The sequence below is a fragment of the Vicugna pacos genome, chromosome 1 (assembly GCF_048564905.1).
Source record: "Vicugna pacos chromosome 1, VicPac4, whole genome shotgun sequence".
Classification (NCBI taxonomy): Eukaryota; Metazoa; Chordata; class Mammalia; order Artiodactyla; family Camelidae; genus Vicugna; species Vicugna pacos.
In genome coordinates, this window is record NC_132987.1 from 62,080,821 (window position 1) to 62,101,630 (window position 20,810).

The window sequence follows — 20,810 nt, forward strand, 5'->3', positions numbered from 1 at the left end:
CAATCTATATACCTTTTATTTCCTTTTCCTATCTTAACGCATTAACTAGGACATCCTTCACTTGCTCTTAATTTTAGTAGTAAAGTTTCAAGCTTCTCACCATTAAGTGTTATGTTAGCTCTAGAATTTTTGTAGAATATTCTTCATCAGGTTGACAAAACCCCTTTCTATTCTAGTCAACTGAGAGTCTTTATTATGAATCGATATTAGATTTTATCAAATGCTTTCTCCTGATACGATTATGTGACTTTTCTTTAGTCTTTCGGTGTGATGGATCATATTGTCCTCTAAAGGTGGAACCTACCTTGCATGCCTATAATAAATCCTAGATGCTTGTACTGTATAGTTCTTTTTATACGTTGTTGGATTTGACTTGCTAATACTTTGTTGAAAATTTTTCCATCTATGTTCATGAGAGAGATTGTTCTATAGGTTTTTTTCTTGTAATTTCTTTATCTGGTTTTGTTAGGATAATGCTGGCCTCGGAGAATGAATTAGGAAATATTCCATTAGCTTCTGTCTGCTGGAAGACATTACAGAGACTTGATATAATTTCTTGGTTAAATGTTTGGTAGAACACAAAACTAAACCCATCTGGGACTGGTGCTTTCTTTTTGGAAGGTTATCAATTATTTATTCAGTTTCTTTAATAGATTTATAGCCTTTTTCATATTGTTTATTTCTTTTGTGAGTTTGGGCAGATTGTGTCTTTCAAGGAATTGATCCATTTCACCTAGGTTATCAAATCTTTGGGCATAAAGTTTCATAGTATTTCTTTATTACTGTTTTAAAGTTCATGGAATCTGTAGTGATATGACCTCTTTCATTTCTGTCTTCTCTGTTTTATTCTTAGTTAGCCTGGCTAGAGACTTATCGATTTTATTGGTCTGTTCAAAGACCCAGCCTTTGGTTTTGTTGATTGTGTCTGTTGATTAACTATTTTGAATTTCATTGATTTCTGCTCTTTTTTTTTTTTCCGTTTTTCCTTCTGCTTTCTTTGAATTTAATTTGCTCTTCTTTTTCTAGTTTTAAAATGTGGAAGCTATGAAGATTCATTTTAGATCTTTTGTTTTTTTCTAATAAATGCATTCATTACTGTCAGTTTCCTTCTAAGCACTGTTTTTGCTGCATCCCACAAGTTTTTATAAGTTGTATTTTCATTTTCATCTAGTTCAAAACATTTCTTAATGTCTCTAAAGATTTTTTCTTTGACCTAAGTATTATTTAGGAGTGTGTTATTAAATCTCCATGTATTTGGGGACTTTTTACTTATCACTTTGTTACTGATTTCTAATTTAATTTCATTGTGGTCTGAGAGCGAACATTGTATGATTTCTATTTTTTTTTTAATTTATTAAGATGTGTTTTATAGCCCAGGACATGCTGTCTTGGTGAATGTTAGGTGTGAGCTTAAGAATATGTGTTCTGCTGTTGTTGGATGAAGTAATCTATAGGTGTCCATCATATCCCATTAATTAGTGATATTGTTGAGTTCAACTGTGTCTTTCCTGATTTTCTGCCTGCTGAATCTGGTCATTTCTGATAAAGAGGTATGGATTAATCTGTTTTTCCTTTTATTTCTGTCGGTTTTGGCCTCACATAGTTTGACACTCTGGAGTTAGATGTATACATGTTAAGGATTGTTACGTCTTCTTGGAGAATTGCCCACTTTATCATTAAGTAGTGCTCTCCTTTAACCCTGATAATTTTCCTTATTTTGAGATCTTCTCTGTCTGAAATTAATCATAGCTACTCCTGCTTTCTTTTGATTAGTGTTGGTGTGGTATATCCTGAGCCATCCTTTTCCTTTTAATCTGTATGGGCCTTCATACTTAAAGTGGCTTTCTTATAGATAACACATAATTAGATCTTATTTTTTCGGTTGACTCTGACAATATCTGTCTTCTGATTGGTGCATTTAGACCATCGTTGTTCAAGGTGATTATTGATATAGTTGGATTAATGTCTGTATTTGCTATTCTTTTCTCTTTGTTACCCTTGTTCTTTGTTCCTATATTTGTCATCCATTTTTCCTGCCTTTTATGTTTTTAATTAAGCATTTTATTTGATTCTATTTTTTCTCCTTTCTTGAAAGTATATTAGTTATATTCTCTTTTACTTTTTTTAGTGCTTGCCCTAGAGTTTGCAATATAGATTACAACTAATCTAATTCCACTTCCAGATAACAGTTGCACACCTTCATGGGTAGTATCAGTTCCTGATAATAACAAAATAATTCTATTTTCCTCCCTCCCATCCCTTGTATAATTGCTGACATTCATTTCATTTATACATAATTATATATATACACATAAACAAAGATAGTTGAATACACTACTGCTCTTATTTTGAGCAAAGTATTACTTGTCAGATCAATCAAGAATAAGAAAAGTAAGTTTTATTTTATCCTTACTTATTCCTTCTTCAGTGCTCTTCTTTTCTTTCTGTATAACTTTCTGTATAACTGAGTTTCTGAACTACTAACTTTCCTTCTCCCTGAAGAACTTTTAACATTTCAAAAGGCAGGTCTGCTAGCAATAAATTCCCTCAGTTTTTGTTTGTATAAGAAAGTCTTGATTTCTTCTTCATTTTAGAAGGATAACTTTACAGGGTATAAGGTGGATTTTTTTTTTTTTCTCTTAACACTGAATATTTCACTCCACTGTCTTGCTTAAATGGTTTCTGAGAAGTCAGGGGTAATTCTTACCTTGTATAGTAGGGTGAGGGTCTTTTTTTCCCCTGTGGCTTCTTTTAGGGTTTTTCTTTCTTTTTCTTTTTTTCCTGTAGTTTGAAAATGATACACCTAGGTGTGACTTTCTTTGCATTTATCTTGTTTAGTGTTCCTTGAGCTTCCTAGATCTATGATTTGGTGTCTAACATTAATTAGGGGAAATTCTCATCATTATTGCTTCAGATATTTCTTCTATTCCTTTATCTCTTCCTCCTTTTGGTACTCTCATTATGTGTATGTTACACTTTTTGTAATTACCACAAGTTTTTGGATATTCTGTTCTGGGTTTTTTTTTTTCCGAGTTATTTTTTTCTCTGCTTTTCAGTTTTAGAAGTTGCCATTGAGATATCCTCAAGCTCAGAGATTATTTCCTCAGCCATTTCCAGACTACTAGTAAGCACATCAAAGACATTCATTTCTGTTACAGTATCTCTGATCTCTAGTATTATTTTTCTTTCTTCCTTAGTATTTTCATCTCTCTGCTTATACTGCCCATCTATTCTTGCATACTGTCTGCTTTATCCATTAGAGCCATTAGCATGTTCATCGTTACTGTTTCAAATTCCTGGTATGCTGATTCAAATTGCCATATATGAGTTTGGTTCTGATGCTTTCTCTGTCTCTTCAAACTGTATTTTTGCCTTTTGGTATGTCTTGTAATTTTTTTCTTGATAGCCAGGCATGATGTACTGTGTAAAAGGAACTGTTGTAAATAGGCCTTTAGTAATGTGATTGATAAGGTGTTGGGTTAGAAAAGTGTTATATAGTCCTGTGATTAAGTCTCAGTCTCCTAGTGAGCTTGTGCCTCTAGAATGTGAACTTCATAGCACTTCTCAGTATTCTCCCCTCTTCCGTTCTGGGACAGAATGGCTAGATGGGCTAGAGCTGGTTATTTCCCTTCCCCCAGGTCAGTTGGGATCTGATAAAACCCCAGCAGGTGAAGTTCTGGTTAAAAAGTTTCTCCTGAGGGCTGACAAGAACAAAATGCTCTTGTGTATTTCAAAATAGTTCCTTTTCCTGCCAGAACCATGGGGAGATTTTTCTCCAATATTCACTGTGAGAACCTGGTAGAGATCCAGGAGGTAAAACTCTCAAAAGTGTGGGGTCCCTGATGACCATGTACCCCCTGTAGTTTTTGAGTCTCAGAGTTGTGCACACTGAGCCTCTAGCAGTTTATCGATTACAGTTCAGGTTACTCTATCCCAGCCCTTGTTCCCACAGAGGTTTCTGTTCTGGTAAGTTGTGATTCTCTGTGTTCACCTATCAGTCTCTCTGATTAGGGGACAATGTTTTGCCCTGTGTCCTCTCTCTCAAGGATCTAAGAAGGGTTGTTGATTTTTCAGTTTGTTCAGCTTTTCAGTTGTTGTTAGGACAGAGTAAGGACTCAGATCTTCTCATAAGCCAAACTGGAAACTAGAAGTGCCTCAGTCTGTTTTAAAACTTTGTCAAGCATAGTCTTTTTGCACCTATTTTTAAGCTTTTGGGTTTTGTTGTTTAGAATCAAATTTTGAGTATACACTTGATCATTGAACAACATGGGTTTGAACTACAGGAGTCCACTTATACGTGGATTTTTTTCACTACATGCTACTGACCTGCAGTTAGCTGAATTCATGAATTCAGAACCATGGATATGGAGGCCCAACTCAACTTTTTATGTGGATTTTCAGCTGTGTGGAGAACTGGTGCTTCAACCACCATGTTATTCAAGGATCAGCTATATATATTTTTTGAAAATAGTGATCTGCAAAATAACTTCTTAGGAAAAAAAAGTTACTGTACTTAAGATTGATTTAGTTTACTCTTTTCTGTGACAGTCTTTTAAATAACCTTTCCTGGATTACATTCTGCAAATCAGTTACTGTAAAACTCCTTTTTAGTTCTGTTTTCTCAAAAGAAACCAGATGGAATAAGTTTGCTTTACTGATCGAAATTTCTAAGCTAGTTTTTACCCAGAAACTTGAGCTTCTCTAATTTTTTTTACCTAATAAATTAATTTTCTGTATGAAATCCTACTACGTGAGTGAGTGAATATGAGTTATACATTAACTCACTTTGAAATTGATCATTCAGACATGTGGTACTGAATGGTTTGTTTCATTTTTCAAGTGTTTTTTACTTTATTTTGAAGCTGCTTCTCAGCCTGTTGATAACCATGTTAGCCCATCTTCCTATTTGGGCCAGACACCAGCATCACCAGCCAGATATTCGCCTGTTTCCAAAGCAGTGCTTGGGGATGATGAAATTACAAGGTAAGGAACTGAACATTCATCCTTCTTACATAAAGCAAACTATTAAATGGAGTTATAATCCAAGTATCATAGTCACAGTTTTAAGACCTAAATAATTTTAGTAATAGGTAATGAACTTAAATCTTAATTTTTTTCATTAGAGTGCTTATTGAAGTGCCTGAAGTATAAAAATACTTTATATTACAAATAAATCACCGCTTTTTTTTTTTTTTAAGGATTGGTATGTTGTCCTAAGAAATTAGGTAAAACTAGGATAAGAATATACGCATATTTAAAACTAACTTTTTATATATTCCTTTTCAAATATATAGCATGAAATATTGTGGCAGTTATTTGATTCATGTTTAAGAGTTTCTTTGATACATATCCTTGATATTCTGACACCTAAAATTTACTTTCATCTAACACTACTAACCTCACTAGAGTTGGCAGATTAACTGCCTTTTTATTCCCAAAGAACTCTTAGTGGGAAAAAATAAGTGAAAAAATATTTTAGATCTTTTTCACATTATCTAATATAGTAATGAAACAATATGTTCGTACAGTTTGCTTTATAATTTTTGTAGAAATAAATTTTATAGAAATATTTTATATTGATGCTAGCATTTAATGATAAGTGTATGCCAATTAATGTCTTTTCATGTTTTTATTAATACATTTTTATTAGCATTATTAATTTATAATTAAAATTATTCTTTACTTGTCAGACTCCTGACTCTAGGCAATGATCTCTTAAATGTCAGATAGGCTTGTTATGTAGGGAGATAATGGTGGGCTTATCTAGTCTTTAATCTGCATATTTTTCAAATAAAAATATGTTATATTAACATCTTGATTGCTGTCCCCATCTTTTTTCACTACATATCTCTTGTCTAGAATATTGTGTTAGACTTTGTGGTAGGTATTACACAGCAGGCCTACTTATTTTCTTTTTCTATAAAAATCAGGTGATTGATTACTGGATATGTCTTCCTAAAATGGTGTGTGTTTTATTACTTTCTTTTGGTGATTATACTACTTTGCCCAGATAATGAAGTAGAAAAATCTTTACTTCACATTAGAAGTTCTCCATAACTTGACCCTAAGCAATTTTTTGCAGATTGTCTCACATTACTGATTAAAAAAGGAAAATAAATCTCAACATACATAGTTAATGATTCGAAAGTTCATTTTTAATAGTCTTGTTGAGATATGATTTACATACCATACAGTTTATTCATTAAAATGTTCAGTTCAATGATTTTTATTATATTACATTATAAAGTTTTTAAATTATGATAAAATATATATAAAATAAATTTGCTATTGTAACCATTTTCATATTGGGTTGTTTCTGCCTTTTGGATATTGTGAATAATGCTGTGATAAACATTGGCGTGCACTTATTTGCTTGCTTACCTACTTACAGCTCCTTTGGATACATATCTAGAAGCAGAATTATTGGGTCATACTATATGTTTAGGTTTATGAGGAACCACCTAACTGCTTTCTGTAGCAGTCACATCACTGTACATTCCTTTCATCAGTTTGTGAGGATTTCAGTTTCTCCACATCCTCATCAACATTTGTTTTTTCTGCTTTGTTTTGTTTTATGACCATTGTAGTAGGTGGATTGTATCTCATTGTGGTTTTGATACATTTCCCTAAGGAATAGCGATGTTGAGAATCTCTTCATGTGCTTATCTTATTTGAAAAATCAGAATTTATTTTCCTCTGGAAATACTGTTTGATTTCAGCAGGATATTTTTAAATTATTATTTGCTAATGCAAAAATGTACTTCATACATATGTTCTAATGTACTATAAGAACCCTAAGCAGGAGTCCACAATCTAACAAAGAAATAAGACATCACCAATATAGTAAAACCTGTCCTGTGCCCCTGATCCTACCCTGCTTCTCTTACACTGCCCCAAGTTAACTTCTTTCCCAAATTTTGAATTTATTGTTCTCTTTTTTCTTTCATATATTGTTTTTTATATTTCCTAAACAGCATATTGTTTAGTTTTGCTACTTTTGACAAAATATAATTTTGCTAATCCTTTAAGTGAACTAACAAAACTGATTAATAATGAATATCTATGTATGACTAGAAGACTTTAAAGTTTTGAGAAGACAAATATTTAAGATTAATTCCACATTATATGGAAGGATTCCTAAAGTTCAGTTTTTGAAAGTACTTACTTCTGTTAAGTCTTTTGTTACCAATAGCTTTCTGCAATGTTTTAGAAAAAGCAGATTAAATTTTTAAAATATTTACCAAATATGATACATTCTAATCTCAGATAGTATTCTGTAATTCATCATATCTAAAATGATCTGCTGTTAGAATTTTCATGGTCTTACCAGAAGATGTAAATGCTTTTCACATAACTATGTACAACTGGCAGCAATTATGAAACATTATTAGTGGTAAGATATATTCTGATTTCAGGAATTTTAAATCAGGGATTCGGGGAGCAAGAAAGATACATCTTAGAATAGATGAAAAGCAGAGATAGATAAATGGATGGAGGAATGTAACTTAAGAAATAAAAATATTTAATTATTTTATATAAAAAGTCTAGAAATGGGCAATTCCAACATTTGTGTGGCAACCCTAGGTCCATGGTGGCTCTGGGATTCTTTTGGTCTTATCTTCATAATTATAATATGTCCAAATCAGTATTGGGATTTTATAGTTTATTCTATAATAAACTATTATAGATTTGGGCTGAGGAGGGGGGAAAATGTGCTTTGTATGGAGACAGAATGTGCTTTGTCCTTGGTAGAATCTGTCTTTCTTTAGGAAGTGACAATAAAATTTTCCTTCATTTCTCAGAGGCCAGAATAGGGTCATAGCCTCACCTTAGCAAAGGGTAGTAGAATTGCAGTGCCTGGCATAGGTTATTCATGATTCATACCTTTGGAACTGAAAAAGGGACCTACCTTCTCTAAGACAAAGAGATATCCACCTTGTACAACATGTAAGAGCCAGTGACTGCTTCATAGGCAATAAAATGTGTGCATCATAAAGTTTTCATAACTATTATTTTTGAGTGGGCTCTTTATAGCACTTTTTTTAGTTTCCGCATTGCTTTCTTCTTTTTATTTTAGTTTCAAGTTTGTTTTTGTGTTTGTTAACATGAGTTTTTAGCTTTTATATAAGATTAGGGCTTTTCCTTTTAATTTCTAGGCTTAGAAAGAATCTCTTTACCCAGAGTTTAGAAAACCCTTTTAAATTTAACCTAATTTTCTTTCTAGTTTGGTAATAAGATTTATCAGTAGGGAATTCTCATTGATAAAATGTCAAGTTATTTATAAAATTTAAGGTACTCAGCATTTTTTTAATTTTCAGGGAACCTAGAAAAGTTGTTCTTCATCGTGGCTCAACAGGCCTGGGTTTCAACATTGTAGGAGGTGAAGATGGAGAAGGAATATTTATTTCCTTTATTTTGGCTGGAGGACCTGCTGATCTTAGTGGAGAGCTCAGAAAAGGAGATCGTATTATATCGGTAGGATATGTTAATCAAAATAATGTTTTTATTATTTTTAACTATGATCTATTAATTATTAAAAGTTTTGTTTTTTAATATTCTAAAGTTATAGAATACATTTTGGCTGTCGTCCTAACATTTTTCAACTTAGTTGTAGAACTACAGTGTTGACAGAGAACACATTTGGTGTGATAGACTTTCTTTTGGTATTGACTCACTTATTAGAGGTCAGTCTTTAAAAATGTGCTTGAAGAATGTATTCTCTGTTGACTGCAAGGTTAATATGCCTATTAACTCAACCTTGTTGTTTGCATAGTTCGTATCTTCTTTATACTTAAATCTGTTGTCTACCTTATCTGTTATTAAAAGAAACTTTTTAAGCTTATATGAATAGTTGGTTTACCAGTTTGCCCTGGGAGCAATATTTTTTCTTTATATCTTTGAAACTATGTTATTAGATGCATCTAAGTTTAAAATCAGCATTCCTTCCTGGTGAGTTGAAATTTTTATCATTATGTAATGATCCTCTTTATTTGTAATAATGGTTTTTACACTAAAACCTATAATGCCTGATATTAATATGGTTATGCTGACTTTTTTTGCTTGGTTTTTGCCTCTTCTTTTCTCCACGTTTTATTTTCAGTTTGTGTGCTTATGTGGTTATTACCCATGTAATCTTCGACTAAAACTGATCAGTCGTTTTACTGTTCTCCCTAATGACTCAGACTTAGGGAAATCTATAATTGTGCTGTTTCTATGTTTTTACTTCTGTTTCATCTTTATGTCTCCCAAACTTAGTCGTTTTTCTTTTTGTTTTTTAACAGTTAATCCATGTGTTTTGTAATTTTTTTGTTCATCATCATTTCTATTTTTCTTTCTTCTAGAGTGTTTCTCAGTAAGTCACTAACAGCACTGGGATAGGATTTGTTGTTCCAAACAAGGACTATCTTGGTCATTGTAGAAAATTTAGCTTTTCTAGCTCCCATTCTCATCCTAGTAGAACTCCCTAGTCATTCCAGGAAGCAAAAATGTCCCTCAGATACCCAAATGCACCTTAGTGGGAACTCTTGGATTGTTCTTTCAGCAGTGACTTTCTGATGGTAAATATTCTTGAGGTTTGCTGAAAAATATTTTTAATTTACCCTTACTTACAAATATAATTCAATCTAGAACTCTAGGTTGACAAATGTTGTCTCTCAATACTATGAATATGTTACTTTATACTGTCTGGCTTCTTTTGTTGCTGTTTAACAAAAAAGATCACCCTATTGTGTTTGTAGGTGATTTTTTTTTTTCAGGTTGCTTTTAAGTCTCTTAGTCTTTAGTGTTTTGCAGTTTTACTAAAATGTATCTATGCCTAGCATTTCATTTATAATGCTTGGGGTCTTTTATACCTCCTGAATTAGAGGAGTCCTATCTCATCAATTCTGGAATCTTAGCCATTATCTTTTTAAATTTTCCTTTCCCACATTGTGTATGCTGTGTCCTTCTTGAACTACTATGAGAGAACATTGTCATTCTGTTCTCCATGTCTTTTAATCCCAATGTCTTATTTGTCAACTCTATCTCCTTGTACTTCATTTCAGTTAAATTTGTTTTCTAGTTCATAAATTCTGTTCATTTGTGTCTAGTCTGCTCTTTAAGCCAAAAATAACTTTTTCATTTCAAAGTGCCGTTTTCTTTCTAGAACTTTTTTCTGATTCTTTTTCAAATCTGCCTTGGTGGTTTTGGGGGAGTCTTGATTATTTAAAGTTTCTTTTTTTGTTGGGGGGAGGTAATTAAGTTTATTTTAACAGAGGAACTGGTAAAGTTTCTTATGGTCTTTCAGGTTTGTCTTTTAAACCTATTTATTATATACAGGCATACTTCGGAGATATTACAGGTTTAGTTCCAGACCACTACAATAAAGCAAATGTTGCAATAAAGCAAGTCAAATAAATATTTTGGCTTCCTAGTGCATGCTAAACTTATGATTATACTATATGGTACTCTATTAGCATTATGTCAAAAAAAAACAGTGTAAAGGATATTTTACTGCTGAAAAATGCTAACCATCATCTGAGCCTTCAGAAAGTTATAATCTTTTTTGCTGGTGGGGGGTTTGAAATATTGCAAGAATTTCTAAAATGTGACACAGAGGCATGAAATGAGCAAATGCAAATACACAAAGTGAGGTAAAATGGCACCAATAGACTTGTTCAAAGCAGGGTTGCCAACCTTCCATTTGTAAAAAATGCAGTATCTGTGAAGCACAATAAAATGAGGTATGCCTGTATTCTATAAATAATAGTTCTGTTTTCTGAAGTTTGTAGGTATCTAATGTTACGTTATGGTAACTTACATAGTACATGGTTTTCTTATGTTCTAAATTTGACATTGTGAATTTAATGTCAGTAGTACTTTATTTACTTTATATGTGGATATGCAGTTCTGCTTGATTTGGGGAGTGGTATTCTTTGAAAAATATCTTACATTGCTTGTGGTAAACTCAGGAGCATCACATTCTTACCATCATTTTTCCAATAAGAAAACTGAACTTAAGAGGTTAATTACCCATAGTAGCTAATAATATCTAATAAATGGTATAGCCAGGATTCACCTTAACTTATATTATGCTATGCTGTTTTCTTTTTAATTAAAAATTTGGGTAACACTTCCTGATATTTTAGAATCTGAATTATAGAAAAAAACTATATCCTGTGTCAACAATGCTATTCAGTACAGATAATTATTTTAAATCATTTCTTCAGTGTAAATCAATAAAGAGCTTCTCAACTACAAGATATAAAGTAAAGGAAAATATTCTTCAAACCAAAGAGTTTTGTTACTGGAACATGATAGGGAAAGCATTCCAAAAATTGGATCTTTTATTGCAGTTTTCAGATCAGTCCCTCTTGCTACCTGACCCTTCCCTGCACATACTGAGATACATCAACATATTCCTACAGCCTATCTTTTTGAGGATCCTTTATAATTCAAGATAGACTGAATCCGAAACAAAAAGATGATTGATCATTTACAAAAGAAATAGAGCTCTTTTTTGTTTTAGTTCTTCTGAGATCATGGTGTTTGAATGAAAATTTTGGGAATTTGAGTCTTCAAATATGCAAAAGTACTTTGTTAAGGATTACAGTACTACAATCTTAGAAAATAAAGGAAATTATTAATATGCAGTTCTAGTAAATAGAAACTGCACTCATACCTCAGGGTACAGCAACTGAAATAGCATAGTACTACCCAAGAATAGTGATTATTGGAACAGATTTGTAAAGCAGAAATACACCTTAGTTACAATGTTAGAATGTAGAAGGTCTTAAGAGACCGTCACTCTTACTGTGACAACCGAAACAATCTGGATAAGTTTAGAAAAACTAAACTCATTAGAGAACTGAGGATTCAAAGTCACCTAAATAAACTAACTTCCTGATAGTAACTAGCCCTTCATAGACAAGAAAACACCCATGGAAGCTCCTCCTTGGTAGAGTGATTGGAGGAACAGAAAGATTAGACAGAGACAGGACGAAACCAGCCAAAACTTTACCCAACATGTAATGGCCTCAGTGGACTGATGAAACTGATAAAAACTCTGGAAAGCCACAGAGCAAGTCTGTATCTACCGGCCAGCTCTTTTCCATGGGTCTTCACTGAGTGCTTGGAGATAATCAAAGGTTGTGAACCAGCAGAGAAGAGAAAATTATTATAAGTCATCCAGGGCATCCCAAAATACAAGACATCTGCCAGTAAATAGGGGAACCTTGGGCAGATCTGTGAAAACTAACTACTTAGCTGCTAAGGGATGAAAGTGAGCAAGAGAGCTGAGAAAAAGCCCTATGAGGTCATGTGGGCCAACAAATATCTCCAAGACACAGCAAACCTGGGACAGGTCTTGAGGGCAAAGAGAAATTACCAGCAACCTCAGTAAGTTAACAGCAGGGTTATAAAGCTGTGTGTGTGTGTGAGAGATGAGATGAGATCTTGAGCATTTTACTAGTGCTCATATTCCTAAGGCTCTCAGAAGGAAAAGTCTTAATCCTCTTCTCAACATTTGAAACTAAACCCAAAGCTGCAACAAAATCCAGTAACATCTCAACTACAGATCATATAGACGCAGTTGCATCACTTTAGTGGCCTAATACAAGGATTATTCCCTATTCTGGAATTAAATAGTATTTATTTCAGCCTTTACTGTTATTTTCTCTAAAATATCTACTTTATAATTAAAAATTGCAAAACACATGAAAAAGAAAAGCTAGTTGTCAAGATGATAAGCAGTCAATATAAGTAACTTGAGAAAAGGCTCAGATACTGGTTTCATCAAACAGGTAGTTTTAAATAATTAAGATAAAATCATGATGATGATAAAAATACTAAAGCATGTAAGAGTAAAGGTAGACAATATAGATGAAAAGAATGGAGAATTTCAGCAAAGACATAGAAACTGCAAAAGATGAATCATGGAATTGGTAGAAAAAAATTTTTAAACTATCACAAATAAAAATTTTGCTTGAAAGGCATAACAGCACACTGGACTCAGCAGAGGGAAGAATCAGTGAACTTAAACATATGTCAGAGAAAGTTTCCAAAATGAAACATAAAGCTAGAGAAGAAAAAAGATTGGGAAGGAAAAACACCAGAGCATCTGAGATCTATGAAAATTAAGAGGAGATATTGGACAATAATATCAGAAAACAAAGAGCAGATAGAATCTTTGAAGATATAATGCCAGAGAACTTTCAAAAACTGATGAAAGATACCAACTCACAAATCTGTGAAGCTCAACAAACCCAAAGCAGAATACATAAAAAGCAAACCAGACCCAGATATGTCCCAAAGGCTGGAAAGCTGTGTTAAGGAGTGCATGTTAAAAGCAAACATAGAAACACATTACATATATAGGAACAATACAAGTGACAGCTGGCTTCTCACTGGAAATAATAGAAGACATAAAACAATTGAACAGTATTTTTAAAGTGGTGAAAGAAAAATCTGACAATCTAGAATCCTATATCTGGTGAAATTAGTCATCAGAAATGATATTGAAATTAAGACATTTTCAGATAGACAATATCTTAGAGAATCTGTTTCTGATAGACTTAAAAGAAATACTAGAAGTTGTTCCGGTTAAAGAAAAATTGTATCAGATGAAACTTAGATCTGCAGAAAGAAATTAAGAATAATAGAAAGGGTAAATACCTGGATAAATATAAAAAGTACATTTTTAGAAAATGACTTCACATAAGACTATTGACTGTTTAAAACAAAATAATTGCATTGTATTGTGTGAGTTATGACATAAGGATAAGTAAAATATAAGGCCACTAGAGCACAAGTTGAAAGGGAGGATGGAATTATCCTCTTGGTTCTTATACGTTTGTGAAGTGATACAGAATTTTTTGTGAGTTCTTTTTTTTTTGGATGAGGGAGGTAATTAGGTTTGTTTGTTTATTGATGGAGATACTGGGTATTGAACTCAGGACTTCGTGCCTGCTAAGTATCCACTCTACCACTGAGTTCTACCTTCTTCCGGTACAAAATTATTTGAAAGAGCCTGTGATAACTTATACTTGCATGTTATAATCTCTAGAGGAAGCACTAATAATACTACAAAAATGTACAGTTTTTGAAAGTCAATAAAGGAGCTAAAATGAAATATGATAAAACACATCCTTTTTTTCCAAACAAAGGCAGGGAAGGATGAAAAGACAAGGTTAAAAAAAAAAGCAATGCCAAGATGTGAGATTAAAATCCAACTATATCTACATGACAGTTAGCACTCCAGTTAAGATGCAGAAATTTTCAGCTTGGTTCAAAAAACCAAGACCCAAACAGACCCTTTGTCAGAAATTCACGTTAGAGATAAAGATTAATATGTTGTAAGTAAAAGAGTGGAAGAAATTGTACCATATAAACAACATATGAAAGATGATGTGACTATATTTATATAAGACAGGAAAAGACTTCAAGACAAGTGGTATTACTTAGAGATTTCACAATAATAAAAGCATCTTTTCATCAAAAAGACGTAACAGTCCTCAGTGTGTATGTACCTAATGATCCTTTCAAAGTATGTGAAGCAAAAATTGCCAGAACTAAGGAGAGAAATGGATAAATCTACAGTCACAGTTCAGGATTTAAACACCCTCTTCTATAATTGATAGTATAGGTAGATGAAAGAAGAATAATATAACTCTAGCCTTACCACTCATCATCTACAAAAATTAACTTGAAATGGATTATAAAGCTAAATTTCTAGAAGAAAACATAAAAAAATCTTAGTGAACCTGGATTAGGCAAAAATTTCTCAAATGGTACCCGGGACTGTATCAAGTCAGTTCATAGGTGAAAGAAAAGTCTTTTTAATAAATGGTGCTGAAACAGCTGGTTATCTGTATGGGAAAATACAAACCTCAAGTCAGTCTTACTCCAGATGTAAAATTAATTCTAGATGGGTTACAAATCTAAATGTAAAGCCCAGAGCAATAATCTTTGTAGAAGAAAACAATGGAGGATATCTTTGCAACCCTGAGGTAGACAAGTTTCTTGAACAAGACATGTTAAACACTGACCATAAAAAATGATGCCATTAAGAAACCAAATAGATGAGTCATACAGTGGGAAAAAATATTCTCAGTACTTATATCTCACAAAAGACATATCCAGAGTATATAAACATTTCCCCACAAAGCAACAATGAAAAGATGAGTGACTCAATTTAAAAATGAGCAAAAGACTTAAGACAGATATTTCTCAAAACAAGATTTATGAATGGCCTATAAACACATGAAAAGGTGCTTAACATTAGGCATCAGGGCAGTGCAAACAACACATTAAATAAATGGGTTTAGAGGAATTTGGGTGGGAGTGATATAACTTTTCCATATCTTGATTGTGGCATTGGCTATACAACATACACAGTTGTCAAAACTCTTACCTGTAAACTAAAAAAGATTACCTTATTCAGTGTAAATTATGCCTAAATAAAAAACTTTTTTTAAGTCATAATGAAATACCATATCCTACCCAGTTGTATGGCTACAGAGAAAAAAATGATAACAAACATTGGCGAGAATGTGGAGCAGTTATAAGTCTTACTCATTACTGGTAGGCATGTAAAATTGTACAACCACTACAAGGACTTTTGGGGAAGTTTTAAAGAAATTAAACATACATCTAACCTTATTACCCAGATTTTACCCAAGGAATCTTACATTTACAAAAACACTTCAACAGGAATGATAATAAATAAATAATAAGACTCAAAACAACATAAATGACACTAAAAAACATCATGTTGTGTAAAACAGAACACACCCAAAAAATACATACTTTATGATTCCAGTTACAAGATCATCATGAGCAGACAGCATTAATTTGTGTTGATAAAAGTCAGAAAGTGGTTGCTGGCAATTGTACTATTATAAAGAGGCACAATGGAGATTTCTAGGTTGGTTGATGGAAAAGGTGTGTTTGGGGTTGTAGTTTCATGGGCATACACAGTTGTCAAAAATCCTTCCAACTGAACTGTTTAAGTTTGTACATTTTTATTGCTTGTGAGTTACACTGTAATCTAAATTTTAAAAATAATTCAGAGTATGGTAAGGGCAAATTAGAGGTAAGGAATGGATTTTTAAAAAAGAAATGTTGGATGAATTAGCTAGTTATTTAGAGGAATAAAATTAGCTTATAACCTCACTTCACACCTCATGTCAAAATTAATGTTCAGTCAGCTTAGAGTTAGGTGTGAAAAACAAAACAAAAATAGATATTTTTTAAATTGTCCATGTGGGACCACTTTATATGGGTCACTGACACACTGCTAGGATATGTTAGACTGACCAGCACCCTGGTTCACCCAAAACTTTCCCAGGTTTAGCACTGACAGCTCCAGGCTGGAAACCCCTATAGGCTCAGTTTTAAAATAGGAAGTCCCAAACAATTGCTCACCCTAATGTTATTGTAAATTAAATACAGCTTTCTGTTTGGCAGTATGTATCCGTAAACTTAAAAATTTTAAAGGTTTCTAAGCTTCTCTCAGGAAATACCCTGAGAGCAATAGGAAAGACCTTATGACAAGAGAAAAACATGAGAAAAGATAATCTTTAACAAAAGTTAGTAATAGAGGAACAAAAGGCATAAAGGCATAAAGAAAACAAATAGCCAAATGGATGGCATACAAATGCTCCATCTCTAATTTCATCTTCAGAGGTTCCACGCTGGAGTAGATTCCCTAAGAAGAGAATATGGGTAGTGCAGGTAGATGGACTGATAGACCTACTGCACTACTCTTTGAGTACAGACACTGAATAGTCACCCTAGAACCTTTCTTTCTCAGTCACCTGCCAGTTATCTCTACAGATATTCCTGAGCCCCTCTAGTGGTTTTGGGAGTAAATGGTAGCCAGAGTTTTTTTTATTAGAGTCAGATCTGTTTGATACCACTCTGGTCCTAGGTCATGTATTTCATCTACCAGAAATCCTAAGGTTATCTCTTTGGTACTATATATACTGCCTTAATCAGGGTAGGCTCTGCTTTAGTACAGTCACTCAAGGACTAAGCCACGGTTCTTTAGTGCTTCTCTAGCTAAATAATAACACTGATTAGAATGTTTCATTTATTGAACAATTTCATATATTTCTGTCTCTTATTACCTTAAAATTTAAAACTTTTTAGTTTGAAATAATTTCAAATGTAAAGCAAAGTTGCAAAAAAAATAGTAGAAAGAAGTGCCACATAATCTTTTACCCAGATTCACCAGTTATTAACATTTTGCCACATTCACTTGTACTTTTTTCTCTGTGTATATCTATATGTATGTGTGTACATACACATATTTCCCCCAAACTATTTGAGAGAAGGATGCGGATCTCATACCTCTTTGCTAAATACTTCAGTGTGTATCTGCTAAGAACATTCATTTACATAACCACAGGACAATTTTCAAAATCAGGACAGTCTTCAAAATCAGGACAGTCAACAGCGATGCAATACTATTATCTATGGTACAGACTTCTATAACAATTGTTTTTGGTCCAGCATCACACATTTCATTTAGTTTTCATTTGTCTTTAATCTCCATCAATTTGGAATGGTTCCTCTGCCTTTCTGTGTCTCTCATATCAATGCACATCAATGAAAAGTGCAGACTAGTTATTTTGTAGAATGCCCCTTAATTGAGTTTCTCCGATGTTTTCCTTAGGATTAGACTTAGGTTATACATTTTTGGCAGAAATGCTATGAAAGAGATGTTGTGTCCTCATTGCTGTTTATCCAAAGGTATATGATATCAATATGTTCCATTATAGTGATGTTATCTTTGATCAGTTGGTTAAAGCAATGTCTGGCAGGCTTCCTCATGGAAAAGTGACTGTTTTCCCCTTTAAAATTAGTGAATCATTTGTGGGGACGTACTTTGATGTATGTAAATGTCTTTATCTTCAAGCTTTCATTCACTGGTTTAGCATGGTAATTCTTGCCTGAACCAATTATTACTAATGGTTGCAAGATAAAGTGAAAGTTTTAAGTTATTTTCCAGTTACACATATGAGAAACCAGTGTGGTAGACATTTGCTTATCTTACCATACTTTGCCAAATTATTCTCTTCGTAAAATTTTCCATTCTGTTTGGGTATCTAACCCCAGCCTGTTAAAAAAAAAAAAAAAAAGGATAGCATGAATCTTTTTTTTCAGTGATTACTTTAAAGGTACATTGGTTAAATACACGAATTAAAAGACAGGTGTCAACAGGGTAGATAAAAAAGATCTAACTTTCTACAACAGACATTTTAGATTCAAACTTTGCATCAAAGAGGTTACCTATACTCTGAAAACTGTAAAACATTAATGAAGGAAATTGAAGATGATACAAAGAAATGGAAAGGTATCTTGTGCTCTTGGATTGTGCTGTACTACCCAAAGCAATCTACAGATCCAGTGGAACCCTTGTCAAAGTACTCACAACATTTTCCAAGGAACTGGAACAAGCAATTCCAAAATTTATATGGAATCATAAAAGACCCCAAACTGCCAAAGCAATCTTTTGTAGGTCTTTTTCTCTCTCTCTCTCTTCTTTCTGTTCTCTTTTCATATGGTTTGATGACTAGAGAAGTTTCTTTAACATTTGTTGTAAAGCTGGTTTGGTGGTGCTGAATTCTTTTAGCTTTTGTTTATCTGTGAAGCTTTTTTTTTTAACATTTTTTTATTTGAGTTATAGTCATTTTACAACGTTGCATCAAATTCCTGTGTAGAGCACAATTTTTCAGTTATACGTAAACATGCATATATTCATTGTCACATTTTTTTTCACTGTGAGCTATCTGTGAAGCTTTTGATTTCTCCATCAAATCTGAATGAGAGCCTTGCTGGATAGAGTATTCTTGGTTATAAGTTATCCCTTTCATCACTTTAAATATATCTTGCCACTCCCTTCTGGCCTATAGAGTTTCTGCTGAAAAATCAGCTGATAACCGCATGGGAGTTCCCTTGTATGTGTTATTTGTTGCTGTTCTCTTGCAACAATTTTAATATTTTCTCCTTATTCTTAATTTTTATCAATTTGATTACTATGTGCCTTGGTACATTCTTCTTTGGGTTGATCCTGTGTGGAATTCTCTGTGCTTCCTGAACTTGGGTGACTGTTTCCTTTCCCAAGCTGGGGAAGTTTTCAGTGATTATCTCTCCAAAAATGTTCTCAGGTTCTTCTCTCTCTCTTCTCTTTCTGGGATCCCAGTAATGCAAATATTGGTGCACTTCATATTGTCCCAGAGTTCTATCCTCATGTCTTTAAACTGTCCTCATTTCTTTTCATTCTTTTTCTTTTTTTCTGTTCTGCAGTAGAGATTTCCACTAATCTGTCTTCTAGCTCGTTGATCCATTCTTCTGCCTCTTTTAGTCTATTCTTGGTTCCTTCTACTGTGTTACTCATTTCAGTGATTTTATTCTTTAACTCTGTTTGGGTATTCTTTATATTTTCCAGCTCTTTGCTAAAAACTTCACTCTGTGCATCTATACTCCTCTTGAGTTCTCTGAACATCTTGAGTACATGTCAGAGCCCTTCCCATGAGTCTCTGAAAATGAAACACGTTAGCAAGCCAAGGACTTGCCATCAGATTTCATCTACAATAGCCATGGATTTGGGTTAATCCCTCTCTTCTTGAGGTCCTCAAAATATTCCGAGTTTCCTGCACATGCCAGGAAGTGACCTCCCTTACTCATCTGACAACAATGCCAGGAATCCTATAAGCAAGCTACCAAGCTGGTTTTCCAAGTTGGTCTGGTTATATATGAGCCTGCACATTCTCAAATATGATGTTCCAGTCAAAACTCTGGTGATACAAACAATGTTTCCAACTGTGTCCTATTACAAGGAGAACAGATTCCTATTGAACAGATAACTATATTGCCATGAACAAATAACTATATTACCATGAAAAGAGGCATACTTACTGAGAGTTTTCTAATTCTGGAGGGATCGTGGTAGGGAGGAAACGATAAATATTTCATCTTTTTCCACAAAGATATACCTTACCAAATTGTTGTACATCATAGACAGCTTAAGAGAAGAAGTTTCCTTAAATCTGGAAAAAATGAAAGACTAGAAAACCAACAATGTTTCAAACAAAATCACAAAATTATAATTACCCTGACCAGTTCATCCACTCCCATGTAATTAATTCTTGTTGATAGTGATCTTTTATTAGCAATTTTATGAAGCCATCAGTTTTTCTGTTAGTGTCATATAACTTTCTACCCAGTTCAGTGGTATGATCTGAAAGTTATCAGAAGCCTGTATTCTTGAGTACATGTCAGAGCCCTTCCCATGAGTCTCTGAAAATGAAACACGTTTGCAAAACCATCAGAGTAAAGCAATAACTGTATACGGCAAGACTTAAAAATGGCCATGGTTAAATATCTAATGAGAAGTCATTATAATGCAGTGACAAGAAAATTTAGTTATTTCTGGGACATACAACATGTTAAGATGATAATGGTAATTATGGATGATGACATACATATCAGATTTTCTGGGATTTCATATAATTTCTGGAATATTTGTATTGATAATATTCATACTAGAAAATCCATTAAAAATAGATTCAATCTTTGTTGAAACTAAAAGATTGGAAAAGATATACCATGCAGAGAGTAACCAGGAAACATAAAGAATGGCTATACAAAGATCAAACAAAGTAGACTTTAAGACAAAAATTGTTGTTAAAAACCAAAGAACATTTTATAATATATGTTATATATAGCTTATATGTGATATATAGTTGCATATATTGTATAATTGTTGATAAGTTCCTAGAAAGACATAAACTATTGAAACTGATCCAAGAAGAAATAGAAACTAACTA

At 33.2% G+C, this 20,810-nt stretch overlaps 1 protein-coding gene across 20 annotated transcripts in view; it reads left to right on the forward strand.

Annotated features, from left to right (window-relative positions):
• DLG1 (discs large MAGUK scaffold protein 1) overlaps positions 1-20,810 on the forward strand; it is a 222,848-nt gene that overhangs the window by 144,140 nt on the left and 57,898 nt on the right. For all 20 annotated transcript variants that reach the window (XM_072963446.1, XM_072963496.1, XM_072963527.1 and 17 more), the window contains 2 exons: positions 4,863-4,983; positions 8,319-8,475. In XM_072963446.1, the coding sequence (XP_072819547.1) occupies positions 4,863-4,983; positions 8,319-8,475 (278 nt within the window). The remainder of the gene's footprint in view (positions 1-4,862; positions 4,984-8,318; positions 8,476-20,810) is intronic.